The 18,081-nt window shown below is 38.2% G+C and overlaps 1 protein-coding gene across 2 annotated transcripts in view; it reads left to right on the top strand.

The window, feature by feature from the left end:
- PRKG1 (protein kinase cGMP-dependent 1) overlaps window positions 1-18,081 on the top strand; it is a 926,264-nt gene that overhangs the window by 891,188 nt on the left and 16,995 nt on the right. For both annotated transcript variants that reach the window (XM_060768793.2, XM_067465712.1), the window contains exons 11-14: window positions 6,342-6,481; window positions 9,148-9,237; window positions 14,305-14,446; window positions 16,127-16,290. In XM_060768793.2, coding sequence (XP_060624776.1) covers window positions 6,342-6,481; window positions 9,148-9,237; window positions 14,305-14,446; window positions 16,127-16,290 — 536 coding nt within the window. The remainder of the gene's footprint in view (window positions 1-6,341; window positions 6,482-9,147; window positions 9,238-14,304; window positions 14,447-16,126; window positions 16,291-18,081) is intronic.

The raw sequence follows: 18,081 nt of genomic DNA, 5'->3' as shown, positions 1-18,081 counted from the left end.
CTTTCAGTGAGTTCCTAGATTTCATGGGGATATATTACAATACAAGTGCTAGCATCCAGGTGTCCAAATCACCTATCCTATTCTATCTCTTGCATTTCATAATAAAATATTTGCAGAAGAAAGGATATCCACTTGGAGGTTAAAAATGGATGAATGCCACAACTTGAGGCATTCCTGAAGCTAGACTCCAAAAAATCACTGGATATTCATTTGTTATGCTCATGTGAAACACTTACTACAGAATTACACAACTTTTCCTTGCTTTACTAGAAGAAAATACATTCCTTCAGGCTTCCTTGTTAAAGTTACATATTGATATTATGCTGTTATGTGTTGAGTTTACAAAGCCTTAAAATACAACAAAATTAGTTCTGCATTTACTAAACAATCCATTGAACATTGGCAAATTGCCCGGGCTTCTCTCAAAAGTGTGCATTCAATAAAAATATAACAGCTGCCAACATGAATAATTTCAAACAAAAGCTAGTTCGCCATCCATGTTAGTTCGCCATCCATGCAGGCATTACAAATAGGATTTCTTTTCTATTGTCATTTATTTTTTAAAGCTGAATAGTTCAGTGACAACCAACCAGGGTGTAAACAGAAAAGCTCACTGACAAACTCTATATTTTTATTAAAACAAGCAAGCATTACCTACATTATAAAGTGCATGTGTTTTGATGTCCCGTACAAATGCCTCTCACTACTGCCCACCTTTATTTTGTTTCCTCTGATTTATGGTAAACATTTGTGACCCTTGGAGTGATTTTTCAGAGCAATAGTTATTTGATGATGAAAAATTAATCCAATCATAATACAATCCAGTAACCCCTGTCCTCATGAAAAAAGCAAAGGGTAAAAGAACTCTGCACATAATTATTTCTCTCTTTTGCCATCCTGTTCCATAGTGAGGGTGAAAGTGGTTGAACCAGGCAAACTAACCACTAACCAAAGCACTGAAATCCTTTCCATGTTTTACAGTGATGACAGATAAAATATTGTAAGTGATTTGGTACATGTAGACAGAGTAGCTCCATTCTAAAATAGGAAAGTTATTCAGGGTGATAATGTAAACTAGCTTCATTCCAGGGAAGAGCTGAGAGAAGGGTGACAGGAAGAGAAGACATGGAAAAACATCAATTTGCATGACATAAGGGTCAAGTTAGGCTGATATAGAGGTAGGATGTTCTGGATCACTCAAACTAACCCTATTACTATTGCTTGCTGCTTGGCATTCTAGACTCTTCAGTGGTATAAGTGCTATTGCAGTTCCAACAATAAGAGCAGTGAGGTTGTCTTGAAAGGACTTTTATCATCTTCAGCAAAAACAAGTCCCAAGGCTAAGTTCTGAAACTGCTACTTCAATCCACTGGCTCCTGAATGCTGATGGATATCCACCAAAGCAATCTCATTCATCTTAACTGTAGAAGAACCCCAGTAAACCATGATTTATGCGCACTTGTAACTAAAGCATTGTCTACAGGTTCAGTTCAGCCTTCAGTTTGCTTAATAAACAGGCATATTAAAACACTTCATTTGAGTGTTAATTTCTACTTGACTGATTTCCAAGTAATGTACTGCTTGAATGACAGATGTACCTATCCCAAGACCTTGGGGTTATCTTTAGCTTGCTTGATCACCCTGATTCCTCCTCGCCAGGCATCCTGGCATTGTAACCTGTGCTTTTTTAAAGAGTGATAATGTAATTGAATGACGGCAAAAACCTTCCTTTTACAGTTATCACTAGACGTGCACAGATCCATTTTAGCTGTTTTCCTTTGGTTTCTTTGACTTGTTAGGCTTCTCTAGATAGCTGTAACGGCAAGAGCCCAGCCACCATGTGCTTGTTTTTTTGCCCGAAATGGCTCACATAGCTGCAAGATATGGCTTCCTCCCTTTTATTTCGGATTACACAGAGCATGCTTCTTTAACACCATTCCTCAAACTCAGGCTCTTTTGAAAGGAAAAACAAAAAGTAGTCCAGGAAGGGTGCTTCCTTAACCCCATTTCCCAACCCTAAACTCCCTTGAAAGGGGGAAAGAAAAGGAGCCCAGGAAGGGTGCATCCTTCACCCCGATGCTCAAAACCAGGCTGTCTTGAAAGGAAGAGAAAGAGTCTAGTAAGGATGCTTCCTTAACCTTGTTCCTCAAACCTAGACTCCCTTGAAAGGAAGAAAGAAAAGGAGCCCAGGAAGGATGCTTTCTTCACCCGTTAATCAAAACCAGGCTCCCTTGAAAGGAAGCAAGAGAAAGAGCCCAGGAAGGATGCTTCCATAACCCCGTTCCTCAAACCTAGACTCCCTTGAAAGGACGAAAGAGAAGGAGGCCAGGAAGGATGCTTCCTTCACCCCATTGCTCAAAACCAGGCTCCCTTGAAAGGAAGAAAGAGCCCAAGAAGGATGCTTCCTTCGTCCCTTGGTTAAAACCATGCTCCCTTGAAAGGAAGAAAGAGAAAGAGCCCAGGAAGGATGTTTCCTTAACCCTGTTCCTCAAAACCAGACTTCCTTGAAAGGAAGAAAGGAAAGGGTCCCAGGAAGGGTGCTTCCTTAACCCCGTTCCTCAAACCCAGGCTCCCTTGAAAGGAAGAAAGAAAAGGAGCCCAGGAAGGGTGCTTCCTTCACCCTGTTGCTCAAAACCAGGCTCCCTTAAAAGGAAGAAACAGAAAGAGCCCAGGAAGGATGCTTTCTTAACCCTGTTCCTCGAAACCAGGCTCCCTTGAAAGGAAGAAAAAGGGTCCCAGGAAGGGTGCTTCCTTAACCCCATTACTCAAACCCAGGCCCCACTTGGAAGTTAGAAAGGTAGGGATCCCAGGAATGGAAAGGGGAGCCTTGTAAGTTCCTCATTGTAGCCAATCGGCCGGATCTTCCCAGATCTTTTGGTTGCCTAGCCAAAAACAGATTTTTCTATTTGCCAATATTTGGGAGGCTCCCGAAAACGGATCTGGATACCCAATGAAATTCAGATACCAAAAACAGATCGCTCTCCAGCCAAACTGCACAAGCCTAATTATCATAGGTAGATTAATAGTAAATGCCAGTGAATAATTCAAATTATGAATTTTACCATTAGTTTATTATTTTTAAAATAAAGATTCAACTGGCCTATTATCAATGTGAAATTGTTTTTGAAGCTAAACAAAACCACTGATCAGTTGATAGAGTTTATCAATTTAAATTTATAAGAACTAAGAATGATCCAGCCCATTCTCATCTTTCACTCTAAATTCTAAAGCTTTATTGTGCAGCAGGACTCCAAACCAATGCTTCAAATGAAAATTAATTTTTTGCTTCAGTTTCCTTGAAAGTTAATCTTAAATTGACTTGCTTCATCCTCATCTTAAAAATAAACCATTGAATTGTTCAGGTTTTCTCTTATTGGAGAAAGTGAACACTGAATTTGTAAAAAGGAGTCCAGCAGAAACCTATGATGAATGATCAAGCTGGAAATTGAGACTCAAAGAGAGTTTTCCTGCTCTGCTGCAGACGGGTGATGTCAAACCATCAGAGAACACAGTGTTGTTAAACAAATCAGTTTCTCATCTGGAGCTGCATACAAATGTACACTATTTGATTTGTTGAGAAGTTGTACAAGTGATCTCATTGCATTTGTATTGAGGCAAACCATTGCTTGGCCACCACATGCTAGATCAAAGATCAATACATCTCCCCTCCTCTCCCCCAGTACACACTTACTCCATGCAGCACCCACTCAGGGTTTTTTTTTTTTTTGAAGACTCAAAAATCTAAACTAAAATAAAGAAGGAAGGAAAAAGCTCCAGATGTATGTGAGGAAGTGTAGGCGAAACAATTGAGTCACTTTTCAAATGTCTAATATTGAGTCTACTGAATATATTGTGAAAATGGGTTCTTTCCACTGAAAGCAAAGAATTATTCAGGATTAAATCGAACCATGCCCCACTGAATTAATGGAATTTACATAAGGGTTGATTTACCAGGCTCCTATTTATTCAATAGTTGGAATTAACAATTGGATATATGCCACTGAGTCCTGTTTGAAGCAATCTTTGCATCCATTCTGGCATGTGGATCATAACTACACTTCACTTAACTTGAATGAGGACTATAGCTTTGATCTCTGATGTATTAGGTCATGTCACTATTTGTCTTTGATCTTGTTTTTCAGAAAAAGATGCGATAGTAAAATCCCAATGTTTACTTTTTCTGATATACTCTTAAGGCCAGTGTTTGAGACATACTTAATGTGTGATATAACTATGAATTCTGTACTTTTATAATATATATATATATATAAGAAGAGTGGTATGGTGTGTGTGTGTATTTACTAGCTGTACCCGCCACGCATTGCTGTGGCCAACCTTCCCTCCCTCTTTCTCTCCCTTTTCTCCTTCCTTCCTTCCTTCCTTCCTTCCTTCCTTCCTTCCTTCCTTCCTTCCTTCTCGCCCTCCCTCTTTCCTTCCTTTCTTCCCTTTTTTTCTTTCCTTCTCTCTTTCCTTCCTTCCTTCCTTCCTTCTCTATCTCTTTTATTCCTTCCTCTCTCTTTTTCTTTCTTTCCTTTCTTCCTTCTCTACCTATTCTTGGACTTCAACTCCCAGCAGTCCTCCTTGATTGATCGATCTATCTACCTACTATCTATCTATCTATCTGATTTATATATCTTATCTATCTGGAGGATTGCTGGAAGTTACAGTTCTAAAATAGGAAATATGAAATATGCAGGGATTGGAATGCTCTCAAAGAAATCCAAGGAGAAGCAAGCTTGCAGCTTGGAAGCAGTGCATTTGGAGCATCCGCCTCCCCTAAAGGGGCTGGTCTAGGGGATGCTGGGAGATGTCATTTTTGCACATGTACTATATCATCATTTAGCTTTTTGGGGTTTTTAAATCCTTTCTATTGTTTTCGGGAGGGGTTTATGAGTGATGGTCACTCTTTGGTCTGTTAGAGGTGTTGTGTCCAAATTCGTGCAGTGGTTTTTGTGTTATGTTAATCCCACAAACTAACATTACATATGGAAAATAAAGTAATGAGAAAGTGATGGTTTCTAATATATGTAATTTTTATGCTTGTGGGTAAACAGTATTTCTTGCTGTTTCTTTGTCAGTGTTGATGTGGAAATTGTCCGGTTTGCCTACTCTGGAACATGCAACATATAATTGTCCTTTTGGGTGGGGGGGGGGTCCCTTTCAAATCTATGATACTATATATGTGTGTATGTGAAACATATCTATCTATCTATCTATGACTGGATGGCTCTTTGTCAGGAGGGCTTTGGTTATGTTTTTTTGTCCTGGTGAAGGGAGTTGGACTGGATGGCCTTAAGTCTTTTCTGTTGGTCATGGGGTTCTGTGTGGGAAGTTTGGCCCAATTCTGTCGTTGGTGGGGTTCAGAATGCTCTTTGATTGTAGGTGAACTATAAATCCCAGTAAGTAGAACTCCCAAATGTCAAGGTCCATTTCTTCCAAACACCATCTGTGTTCATATTTGAGCATATGGAATATTCGTGCCAAGTTTGTTCCAGACCCATCATTGTTTGAGCCCACCATGCTTTCTGGATGTAGGTGAACTACAACTCCCAAACTCAAGGTCAATGCCCCCCAACCCTTTCTAGTGTTTTCTGTTGGGTCATGGGAGTCCTGTGTGCCACATTTGGTTCAATTCCATCATTGATGGAGTTCTGAATGCTCTTTGATTGTAGGTTAACTATAAATCCCAGCAACTACAACTCCCAAATGACAAAATCAGGGTTTTTTGAGTGATGGTCACTCCTTGGGTTAATAGGTGTCTTGTGGCCAAATTTGACGTCAATTTGTCCAGTGGTTTTTTAGTTATGTTAATCCCACAAATGAACATTACATTTATTTATAGAGAGAGAGAGAGAGATGATGATGATGATGATGGTGATGATGATTGATTCCTCCCTTGAAATGATAGGCTTTTTAAATGCTTGATTTTAACAGCAGTGTAAAAAATAGAACTGGTAGAAGAATGTCTGAATTAAAGATAATCAAAAGTCATCAGGGGGCTGAGACCCATCCTTTGCAAAAGATGCATATGAAAAATAGAGCATTTGAGGAGGCAGAAGACAAAGTGAGCATCACTCCTGGCAAGGGCCGAAGGGAAAAATTGGTCCGTCATTAAAAAGGGTAGTGATTTGTTACTGTTCATAAGCAGGATCTTCACAGAATCTATTTGCATATATTACTAGCTCTTTGGCAGTTTGCACTTCAACCAGTTTGATTTATGGGCACTAGATGTTAAAATATATTAAGAATATTAACACTCATCTTTGTAGTTTATAATTCTGAATTACAGGCATTATTGTATAATCTGATTTCAAATTTATCAAATGTTTTGTTTTCTTAAGGTCCAGTTGAAGAGCGATGAAGCAAAAACGTTTGCAATGAAGATACTAAAGAAACGCCACATAGTGGACACAAGGCAGCAAGAGCACATACGCTCAGAGAAGCAGATAATGCAAGGAGCTCATTCAGATTTTATTGTGAGGTATGATCATTTCCCTGGATAAATCAATGCATGCTTCTTAGCCCTTGTACTATTATATTACATTGGCACATAAATTATTCATGATCTATGCTAAACATTCTTTTAAACTTCTCAAGCATCAATGGATGCAAATTCTGTAGAGGTATAATGAAATACAGTACTGGATTATCAATTTACTGATGTAAATTAACCTCAAATGCAGTCAAAGAGGCCCTAGAGCAAGGAGAAAATTCAGGTATAACCACTCTGGGGGAACGTGGATCCTTTTCTTCCTTCTCTCACACTGTTGACCAATCTTAGTAAAAAAATAAAACATATACACAGTAGGACAATGATAAAATTCTGAAGCACAAAGTCTCATCGTGACTGTACCCATAGCTGTATCCCCAAACATACTCACAGCTATGTTGAGCCATATGAACAAACCGGGTATGTCATTTCTATTTTCCCCAAGAGCATAACATGATTTTGTAAATCTAGCAGCTCCTGAAAGACCATTCCCAAACAGTTGCATTATAAGAGGTATAGCGAACAACACAAATATTGCAGAAATCCATACCTTCTGTTCCTAAAACTCAAGAGAAGCCTGAATGGGGGGAAAGTGATATTACTACCTCTGCTAATCAAAAACAAATTCCAGTCCCAATTCAAGATGCAGGTTATCACCTACAAAGCCCTAAATGGTTTGGGACCTGCCTACCTTCGTGACTGTATCTCTCTCCTTGAACCAGCCCGAGCTCTTCGATCTTTGGGAGAGGCCCTCCTTTCGCCCCTGCCAGTATCACAGGCCCATCTTGTGGGTACAAGGGAGAGAGCCTTCTCCTCTGTAGCCCCCCGACTCTGGAACTCATTGCCCAGAGAGATTAGGAAAGCCCCCACCTTAGAAACTTTCAAGAAGGATCTTAAAACCTGGCTTTTCCATTGTGCCTTCGGAGAGTAGCCACACAACCAGACACTATTGCTCCCCTCAACTTTTTTGTTCCTGGAGTACACTTCTCCCGCTTGTATGAAGGCCTGTTTTTTGCAACGCTGTTTCTTTATGAGCTCCCCCTCACAAATAATCTGCTCCTTTTTATCTCACCCTTTGGGGAGATGGTGGTGGGTTATAAATAAAGTTTATTATTGTTGTTTTTGTTATTATTATTAGCATTTTATCTTGTACATCTGGTGTGCTCATTGTCATTGTGATTGTGGCTATTGTGTTTTTATATTGCTTATTGTATTCACATGTTTTATGTATTTCATTGTGTTGTCATTTGTGTCTTTGGTTTTATCTCATTGTAATTTGCTGTTTGGGCTTGGCCTCATGTAAGCCGCCCCAAGTCCCCATTGGGGGAGATGGTGGCGAGGTATAAAGATTATTATTATTATTATTATTAGTAGTAGTAGACGGCCGACAGGGAACTCTGGCGTGGGCTGGTCCATGAGGTCACGAAGAGTCGGAGACAACTGAACGAATGAACAACAACAAGTAGTAGTAGTATTACTTGAGTCCACATAATGAAATAAGGAGAAGGTGTGTGTACTCACAAAGTGTGAAAACTTCCCAATATATTCATTTGATGATTTTATGACCTGCTGTTCAGTATATTCAAGAGAGAGAAGTTTTACAAAACAACAGCAAAATCTAGCAAACATGAAGACTTTGGAGTGTGTGTAAAACTGATTGGATTTTGCTTTATAAAATGCCTGCACCCAGTGAACAACTACTTGCAATAACATTTTTATTAGTGTAGCTTTTATGGACATTTTAAACCTATGCCTTAGGTAGCAGAACTTTATGAAACGATAAACCCTGTGTATTATGATAAATATGAACAACAGCATGACAACTTACATTGCTTAAGCCATGACCTCTATAAGACTCCTATGATGTGGTATTACAGCTTCCTCGTGTCAAATGGAGCATTTGTGTATATAGAATAAAATCAGTTAAAATAAAACACACTTGTAACGTAGGATTTTTCCTGACCCCAATAAATTTGTGCTCGCTCTAATGGAATATATTTTAGTTTACCGACAACTTGTTTGTTGTGGCACCAGACCTTGCTTAAGGAGAAGGGTAAATCTCAGAATTTTACAGCATTGAGCCATAATGGTTAATGTGAGTCAAACTGCTATAATTCTGCAGTGTGGATACAGCCACAGAATAAATACTACTGATTCAGTGAAATATCTCAGGAGCACATTCCCATTACACAATTGTAGCAATATGTGGCCACTTTAACTTCCATGGCAATTTCCTCTGGAATCCTGGGGTTCATAGTTTGGTGAGGGTCTACATAATTCTAAATATCCCTGTGGGTTCTAAATATGCTTCCTAAACAGCAAATCCCAGGACTCTATAAGATGGAATCATGGCAGTATAGAGCTATAATTGTGTAACATGAAAATCCCCCCTCCCCCAAATAAATGTGATTCAGGGATATGCTTATTCAAAATCAGTTCTTCATAAATGCAAACTGTGTGAATAAAGTAGAAGTTTGGTGTCTCATAAATGCAGAACTCTCTGAAGATTGGCATCTCAAGACAGCACTTCTCCCATACACATGATATAACATTTGTATTATATATCACCATTTTGTATTATGCATGTACAATTTTGTAATTCAAATTTTAGTAGATACTCATAGCACTAAAATGGCTGTTTTTCCCTTCCATTCTAGGCTATACAGAACATTCAAGGATAGCAAATATTTATATATGTTGATGGAAGCTTGTTTAGGTGGAGAACTTTGGACAATTCTCAGGGACAGGTAAGGAAATTTGCCTGGTTCAGTTGTCTCGTAAGGTGCCAAACCAGAAACTGAGTCACTTACTACAAAGCTGTCTGTCTGGAAAAACTATGAGATCAACTGTTTTCTATACCAAGGGATTAGGATAAGCCTTTTAAACATCTGTTATAAGTTAAATACGATGCTATATCATGACATTTAAAAGCTACTCATTGTTAGCCATCAACAATTATTCTGACCACATTAAGGACGAAAATCACTATTGCAGACATCATTGTTGGAAGAAGCAACCAAACTGATTTCCAATCTTAAGTGAATATTTATTCTCCAGATTATATCCAGGATCAAAAGTTCCATGGGCTGTATCCAAAGGTGTGCATATATCACATAGGAATGGTAGGAATATTTGAAAATATTTGAAAAGTCAAAAACATGTTTCTTGAATTTCGAAAACTCCTGATAGAAAAAATCCGGGACAGATGAGACTCTCCCCAGTTCAAACTGTACAAAAATTACAGAATGAAGGAAAACCAAATAATTGGCACCAAAATTACAATGTATTGTATCTAAATGTATACAGGAGCTTAAATTGCAAGAAAAAATCAAAGAGAGGAGTGAGTAAAGACTTGAATCCTATTTATAGTCCAATGAGAAAGGACAAACTCAATATGTTGTTGAAAGGCGAGTTAGCACTTATATCAATCCTCATTGATTCAGTCGGTCTGTTATATTAGGAATGATCAGTGGGATCAGAGTTTAGAATCCACAAGTCACGAACTAGAATTAGCTGTAGCAAGTTGCCTGGAGGTGACAAAGCTAATTCGAAAAATCAAGCAAGCAAGTAAAAGCAAAGTTACTTTATCCAGATGATGAGTCTAGTTACCTTCAAGTCCATTTTGGGGCAATTTGACAATATTTTTTCAAGTTTAGTGTGATTTATTTTGAAACCCTAAGGGTTTTTCTCTCTCTCTAATTAGCCCCACAAAGTAATAGAAAAACATCGAATAGGGCACTCTATTCTAAGGGGCTGTGGTGGCGTAGCAGTTTAGCTGCTAAGCTATAGAATTTATTGAATCAGCTGTTGAGTCATGGGTAAAATCCTATTGATTCAATGGCCCTCCTCTACTTGGGATTGGGAATAGACATTTGAGCCACAAGTTTTAAGAAGGAACATTGTTTTGCAGATGCCCTGAAGTTCTCTTTTAATTATAATTTTCCCATAATCATGGTATCTGCTGCCATCTAGCTTTGAAAAGGAGTAATCTTTTCTTTTCGTTGGGTAATCTATTCAATGAAATAATTGTGGTAGCCAAATAGCATTTGTTGAAGAACATGTAAAAATTGTAACTGTCTTATGAAATAATTTCCAGTTCTCAAATAGAAATAGAAATAAAACTGTTTGATGCTACGGTTGATAGTGAAATATAATTGGAAATGAAATATTTTAATTCATATATATTGGGACACTGTATACCGTATATATTGGAAGGACTACTGCAGTGTTACGGACTTTCGACTTTGTGAAATCTGGGTTCAAATCTCCAAAAGGACAAATCTAACTCTGCTGCTGAGAAATGCCAAATCTTCTCTGAACATGATAAGGTCTCCTTCGGGTTGCCAGAAGTCATAAATGAAGATATCCATATATATCCAGGGAAACTCATTGTAATATATGCTTTAAATCACATCTTCTCCTAAGGATTCTATATATTTTTTACTCAGCATTTAAATTGTACACTCAGAAACAAATTTAGAACATATCGGGAAAGCAGTATAATCTGATTATGCTATCGCAAAATGTGATACATTTTCTGTTCCTGGTTTGAAAGTGTTGTTTCCTTTTTAATTGTGTGGTACTTACTTTGAAAGTAGTTATTATACTCCAGAAACTTCATTTTTGTGGCTACCACAAACTATGTTGAATTGGCTGAGACTCTGAGATATTTCTTGAAAAACTACAGCAAAATGTGCTGCAGGATGTCCCACAAAAAGAAAGTTTTTGCAGTTTAATAAACTTTTTCCATGTTTTTGTGATAGAATCAATTAGGAAAAGACATTTATAACCCAGGAACAAAAAACATGTTACATAATGTTATTTGTTATATCGTTTGTTATAACATTATTTAACTTGGCAAAAAAATTAATTTGGCCCCTTCCACACAGCTGAATAAAATTCCACATTATCTGCTTTGAATTGGGATATATGGCAGTGTGGACTCAGAAAACCCAGTTCAAAGCAGATATTGTGGGTTATTCTGTTTGCCTTGATATTCTGGGTTATATGGCTGTGTGGAAGGGCCCTGAGCATTCTTTGCCTGAAAAATCCCTATGAAAAGCATGTGGTTGCCATAATTCGACAGGCAATTTGGAGGTACATATATACATACAAGGAATTCTTCCTGATTGTAACATAGTTTGTCCTGTTTTGCAACTGTACATGTTAGTTGACCAGCTCACTGTTAAGAGATACCAATGATTTTAGGTCTTACGTTGCCATAATAAGGCTATGATATCCCTTTTCATTCCCATTGGAACTAGCAATATAAGTGCAACAAATGTAAGGAAGTTATTTGTGGCCTTTCAAAAGCTGTAAGCTTTCAACAGCTAAGTAAACAAGCAGAGAAATATGATTCCATCATAACCCTACAGCTGTTTCACAGTACGGTATCCCCGGCAGGCTGTGGGCTGATACAGGCAGGTCATTAAATACATGAAAAATGTTTTTCCTGACACTGCGAGCCCTTTGGGTGGTTTCACACACACAGTATGCTGGAAGTTGAAATGTAATTGTCAGTTTGTCAGAGTTCATGTTGCCAATGGAGAACAGTGCAACATAAGCTCCTGTGTGATAATTTTACACTGTGTGAAAACAAGCTCTTCTTTTCCCATAGTGTGTGTGTGTGTGTGCGTGCGCATGCCTTCATGTCACCTCTTGACATATGGCAACCTCATGAATTTCACAGTTTCCTTAAGTAAGGAATACACAAGGTGCTTTTGCCAGTTCCTTCCTTTGACACATAGCTGGCAGCACCTGGTCATTGTTGGTGGTCTCCCATCCAAATACTAACTAGGATGTACCCCACTTGGCTTCCAAATCAGGTGGAATCTAGTCCCTTTAGGGTACATAGGTTTCCTTTCCCCATAGATCAGAACTAATATGATGTCTACCTTCATCAAGGTGGAACATGTCTGGCTTATATATTCCATATCAGGCTTGTCCTGTTCTTCATTTTATCAGTTGTAACATTGCCACTGCCATTCTGATTTTAAACCTTCCTTTTTTTTCAGACCTGTTAATTAGGACTGAAAGTGCTAAGTCAGTTGCAAGACTTGAGGTGCACCCTAATGTCAGCAGGGTCAAAACCAAAGAGAGAATTAGTGATTGGCTAGTGCACTTCCTCCTAAAATCTAGATTTATCAGTAAATGGACTCAACAAAACATAGAACCATAGAATCCTAGAGTTGGAAGAGACCTCATGGGACATCCAGTCCAACCCCCTGCCAAGAAGGAGGAAAATTGCATTCAAAGTACCCCCGACAGATGGCCATCCAGCCTCTGTTTAAAAGCCTCCAAAGAAGGAGCCTCTACCACACTCCGGGGCAGAGAGTTCCACTACTGAACAGCTCTCACAGTTAGGAAGTTCTTCCTAATGTTCAGGTAGAGTCTCCTTTCCTGTAGTTTGAAACCATTGTTCCGCATCTTAGTCTCCATATCCTCTCAATCCCATTATAATTTGACTACATTCACTTGCTTGGTTCAAGGATTTCCTAACTCAGTTCTCCTTCTGTAATAACTTTAAATGCAATCAATACATCTAAAACAAGGAGTGCAATGTAGCTGATACAAAGAACTTCAAAACTCTATTTCATTTCAACAGATTGTCTTTAAAACCCATCATCCCATGTCCCGCATCACCCGACTCACCCAAGTCTCCATCCCACGGTGGAAGTCAGTCACCCAGTTATCCCCGGCCCCCGGTTGACTTCTATTCAACACAGGAAGGTGTTGCCGCTGCAGCAGCATGCAGTAGTTTGCCTATACTTTTACTATGGAGCCCCACCGGAAGTTGCTCTATGTTTTATGGGATGGAAGTTGTCATGCTCCATCATAAATGTATAGGTGAACTGGCACATGCTACCAAAAGGTCATGGTTGGATTCACAACAGAAGTACTGCATCCAGCATTTAATGAGGTTCAAGGAGGCTCTGGGGCAGGCTAGACGAAGCTGTGGTACTTAGCTTCCACAATTACTTAGTTTTGAACTTCAGCTTCTGCAATTACTAACAGCTAGTAAACTGGGAGTTGGAGGCCCAAACACCTGGAGTGCCACAGGTAGGCCAGGCCTGCTATCGGATTATCCTGGAATTTCGGAAATGTAAACAGTTAGTTCCACCTGGATGCTTCCTGATCCACTGTCCCCACAACCAACAGCCCAACCATCGTGTCACCGGCAGAAAGCAGTTTGCTAGCATAGCCATGCTATTGATGACATATTTATGGTGGTGTCATGCCGAGGTGCAGAACCACATGGCCAGAAATAGGATGCTACGCATCGTGTTTCTGACAGAGATTTGCTAGCCGGCAATGAAGCAGCAATGGTGGCCTCAGTGTATCCTTGGTTCCACCAGCCATGTGGCCAAAGCTCTCCATGGATGTTTCTTGGCTATATCAGAACAACTCCGGGATTAATCTGGTAAATGTAGACATAGCCCAAGTTACAAGTGAAATTGGATTCAAGCTTCTATCATGGGGTTCTGTCCTTCTTCTGGATCCTCAGGGACCCTCACAGACTTTTCCATCTCTTTCCCACCTACTGCAGGAACAGCACAAGTACATCAGTAGTTGTACTGTTTTATTATACAATCTGATAGTGAAAGATGGTTAACCCAAGCAGCAGAAATCATGCCAAAGGAGTGGAACCTTAAATTCAGTGTGTATATATGAAACATGTCTAAGTTGGAATTCCACTCACTATATAGAATTATGACATTATTGAAACATTATATTTGAAATCTAAAGTGTTAAATCAAATGTTTGGATGAAAAGGACAAGCGAAGCATTCCTCCTTTCTTGCTCTTCCTTTGCAGAGGTTCTTTTGAAGATTCTACAACCAGATTTTATACAGCATGTGTGGTAGAAGCTTTTGCCTATTTGCATTCCAAAGGAATCATTTATAGGGACCTCAAGCCAGAAAACCTCATCCTAGATCACCGAGGTTATGCCAAACTGGTGAGTGCTCTGGATGTTTATCTTCCCCAAAGCAATAAATTCTCCCATTGTCATGCTTACTGCATTGTAGTTAAGGCTTTGTCGCCTCTTCCATTATAATAAAATGCTTTCTTTAACGGATTTATAAGGGTCATAAAATAGTGCTTCTGGCTGAATGGCAGCTCTATAGTTCCAAGACTAATCAGTTTATAAAGAGAACTAATAGAAACAAATTAATCTTACTGTGAGTTTGAGAAGAGCTGTTGAAGTTCACAGTCTAGATTAATGTTAAAGTTCACCGTTCGTTTGAAATACCCTTTGTGACCTTATCATCAATAGTTTTGTGGGTTTTATTGGATAATTCAGATGCTTATTAAAGAGTTTAATACCTTCTTCAATTATTTATTTTTAAAGAAGAACAAAGGTATGAGTATTGTGCTCCCTACAAACCACGCTGTTCTTATTTCTTCAAACATTGCATTATTTCTGTTGTATTATTGCTGATTAAAAATAATTGGGTACTATAACTGCTCTCTTCTCTGTGAACAGCTCACCCTTCCTTTTTCTCTGGGCATGAAGGCAGAAAAACACAGTATACCAGCCTTCAGAAAGCTTGGGTCTAGGTGTAGATGCAAAGAAATGAGATTACAAAAACTGTATTTCAGCATTATGTCTTGAGCAAAGCTTAAGGATGGGACTAGCATCCAAAGAGAACATTCCAGAGATTTCCCGCATGTTGCCAATCCTCCTATATAGATAAGGATGGGATCAAGAATCTCACTGAAATCTCAGTTCTCTAGAATTCCAGATCATAAATAGCTTTAAAAGTGTTTCCACATTCTGACCATTGAGAAAAACATGAGGAATGTGGGGAAAATAAGAAATGGCAGTGTTTTAATTCTTTTTGTAAAACTCTTTGCGATTGGTATTAGAAACATCCTAAATCAGGAATAGATAACATGTAGGTTTCACTGGACTGCATTCCACTTTACTTATAAATCATAATTCCTTACCATTTATTGAGCTTTATGGACTGGAAATTATGGGAAGAGGGAAAGAAACAAACTGCAGTTTGCTAGGTGACATTTCCTACAACTGCCCTGCATTACTTATTAGAGATGGAAAGACCTGGGAGGAAAAAAAACAGAAAAAATGCGAATTATTTTTTTCATTTTTCCCCCAAAGCCATTTTTTTCAGAAAATTTGAAAAGTGTGTAGAAAAGTTCTTTTCCAATTATAAATAATATATCTATGGCATGGTATTTAAATTAGGCTTGTGCATTTCCTCGATCCGTTTCTGCTGAACCTCGATCCGTTTTTGCGTGCCTCCTAAAAATGGGTGGGTAGCTAGATAGCCTTTTTCTACCCACACCCAAAAAATTGACCATTTATATGATTAGATGTGTTAGATCATTGGTATCTCATTTGAAATTTTTTGAGTGGTTGGAAATCAGAAATGATTCTTTCTTTGTGGTTATACTTTTGCTTTTTTGATTGCCCTCAATATGACAATTAATACTATTTTCCTGAGGCAACCCAATGTGGCCTTCCAACTTGGAAGACTTTTCCCATGAAACTTGTCCTTCTGAAGTGGTTTATTCTAAGAAAAACATTACTGCCATCTCCTCCTCAAGCATTGCTCCAGCTTAGTTGCTCTTTATTTTCTCTTTCTTGATGGATGTGTGAACCTTCTTTCAACAGGTTGATTTTGGCTTTGCAAAAAAAATAGGATTTGGAAAGAAAACATGGACATTTTGTGGAACTCCAGAGTACGTCGCCCCAGAGATCATCCTGAACAAAGGTCACGACATTTCAGCAGACTACTGGTCACTGGGAATCTTAATGTATGAGCTCTTGACTGGCAGGTATGGGCATCGAATTGGAGCTAGTGATAAAAATAGATCCGCAAATTAGAGAATATTTCTGCCTTTGTCACTTTGATTAGGAGCAGAGGAATTTAGAGCTGGCATATGTTATGATGATCACACACACAAAAAAGTCAGAAAATCTACTGTTGAGACTGCTCATTCTTAGTTGTCATTGGTTCACAGTCAGCAGTCTAAAGAATAGAAGGCTTGGAACATCAAGCCTAAAAAGAAAGGCCCAGCCAACAATGTACAGAGCTACAAATTTAAATTATTTGGCTTTCAATTTCTAGCAGTCTATTTTTTTACATTGAGTGCCATATGCAGATTAAGATTCTACACTTCTACAAACCTAAAAAGCAATGAATTTCCATTGGCACATAGAAATATTACATTTAGTAAGTAGTAGCCAGTGTTTACTTCCTATATTTTGAGGCTTTACATTCAATTGCTCTTCGACTCTTCAAGTGTGGGGAAGAATCATGAAAGAGAAACCTGCACAATGAAAATACTAACAGTTTAGGACATTGTGTGGGGGGATCTATATATTTTTGTTGTGCAGAAAATAACGTGCAACCTTTTTGTAATTTTTTGAACATGATTTTCTGTGCAGAAAGTAGATTTTCCATACAGAAAATGTTTTGGGGTTTTTTTGTACCAAAAACAACATACACACTCAGGACATGGTATTTTATGCACCAGTAAGGCATTCCAAATTATAAATTGCCTTTGAAATCTGTGCAGCTTTTGAAAACTTCTTGCAGCAAAGAAAAAGGTTATTTATTTAAAAAATATTAAATTATTTGGGTTTCTTTTCAATGGGGCACATTAGCATAGTATAATTAAACACAATATGATAGTATGACATATATTTTTAAGAACAAAAGCAGTGTTACACAGGACAAAACACAGTCCTAACACAAAATGACCTGAGGAAATGGAAATGCTTCCCTTTACACTATTGTTATTATATTACTGTCTCGCTTATCACTAAAACCCCAAACAAATCACAATTCAATTGAAAGCATGCAAAAAGTAAATATTAAAATAGAATTAAACTGATTACAATATTAAAACAACACTGACTAAAAAGATAAAATGCTATTGAAAGTTTTGTGCTCATGTTTTACTCATATAAGTTGAATTTAAATGCTGGCGTGGCATGGCATAAACCGTCAATATTTTGTTATGGGGGAATTATAGATTATAATTCATTTTGTGTATGTTGATCTCTTCAACCCACCTGTCACTTCACAGAAACACCATGGGTTTTCTTAGGCAAGAAATACTTGCCATTTTGCACATGTGTAAATTCATTTTTCACCTACTTTTATATATTTTAGCTAAAAAGTGTAGCTTTCAAGTACTTGCCCAAGCTAAAACAAGATCTTATGGCCTCCCTATTGTCCACACCCTTCATAGGGCAAGGAGGGCAGAGGACAACATGGTCCAGTGTGCAGAATTAACATGACAGGGGTGTTTAGTTATCTGTAGGCATTAACTGTCCTCAGTCCACAGTAGTTGTTCCTAAAATCTCTAGTTACGAACAGCTGAATATTGGTGCTTTAAATTTAACAATTACACTATGTAACACAATTTTTGTTCCTCGGTTATCAATGTCATTTCCCAATTAGTTCTATCATAAAAACATGGGGAAAGTGCAGCACATTTTGCTTCAGTTTTTCAATGAATATCTCATAGAGTCTCAACCAATTCAACATAGTTTGTGGCAGCCACAAAAATGAAGTTTCTCTAATATAACAAATACTTTCAAAGTATAATCAGGAAATA

The sequence above is a fragment of the Anolis sagrei genome, chromosome 3 (assembly GCF_037176765.1).
Source record: "Anolis sagrei isolate rAnoSag1 chromosome 3, rAnoSag1.mat, whole genome shotgun sequence".
Taxonomy (NCBI): domain Eukaryota; kingdom Metazoa; phylum Chordata; class Lepidosauria; order Squamata; family Dactyloidae; genus Anolis; species Anolis sagrei.
The sequence above is the reverse complement of the archived record's forward strand: the minus strand, read 5'-3'. Positions and strand labels throughout refer to the sequence as shown.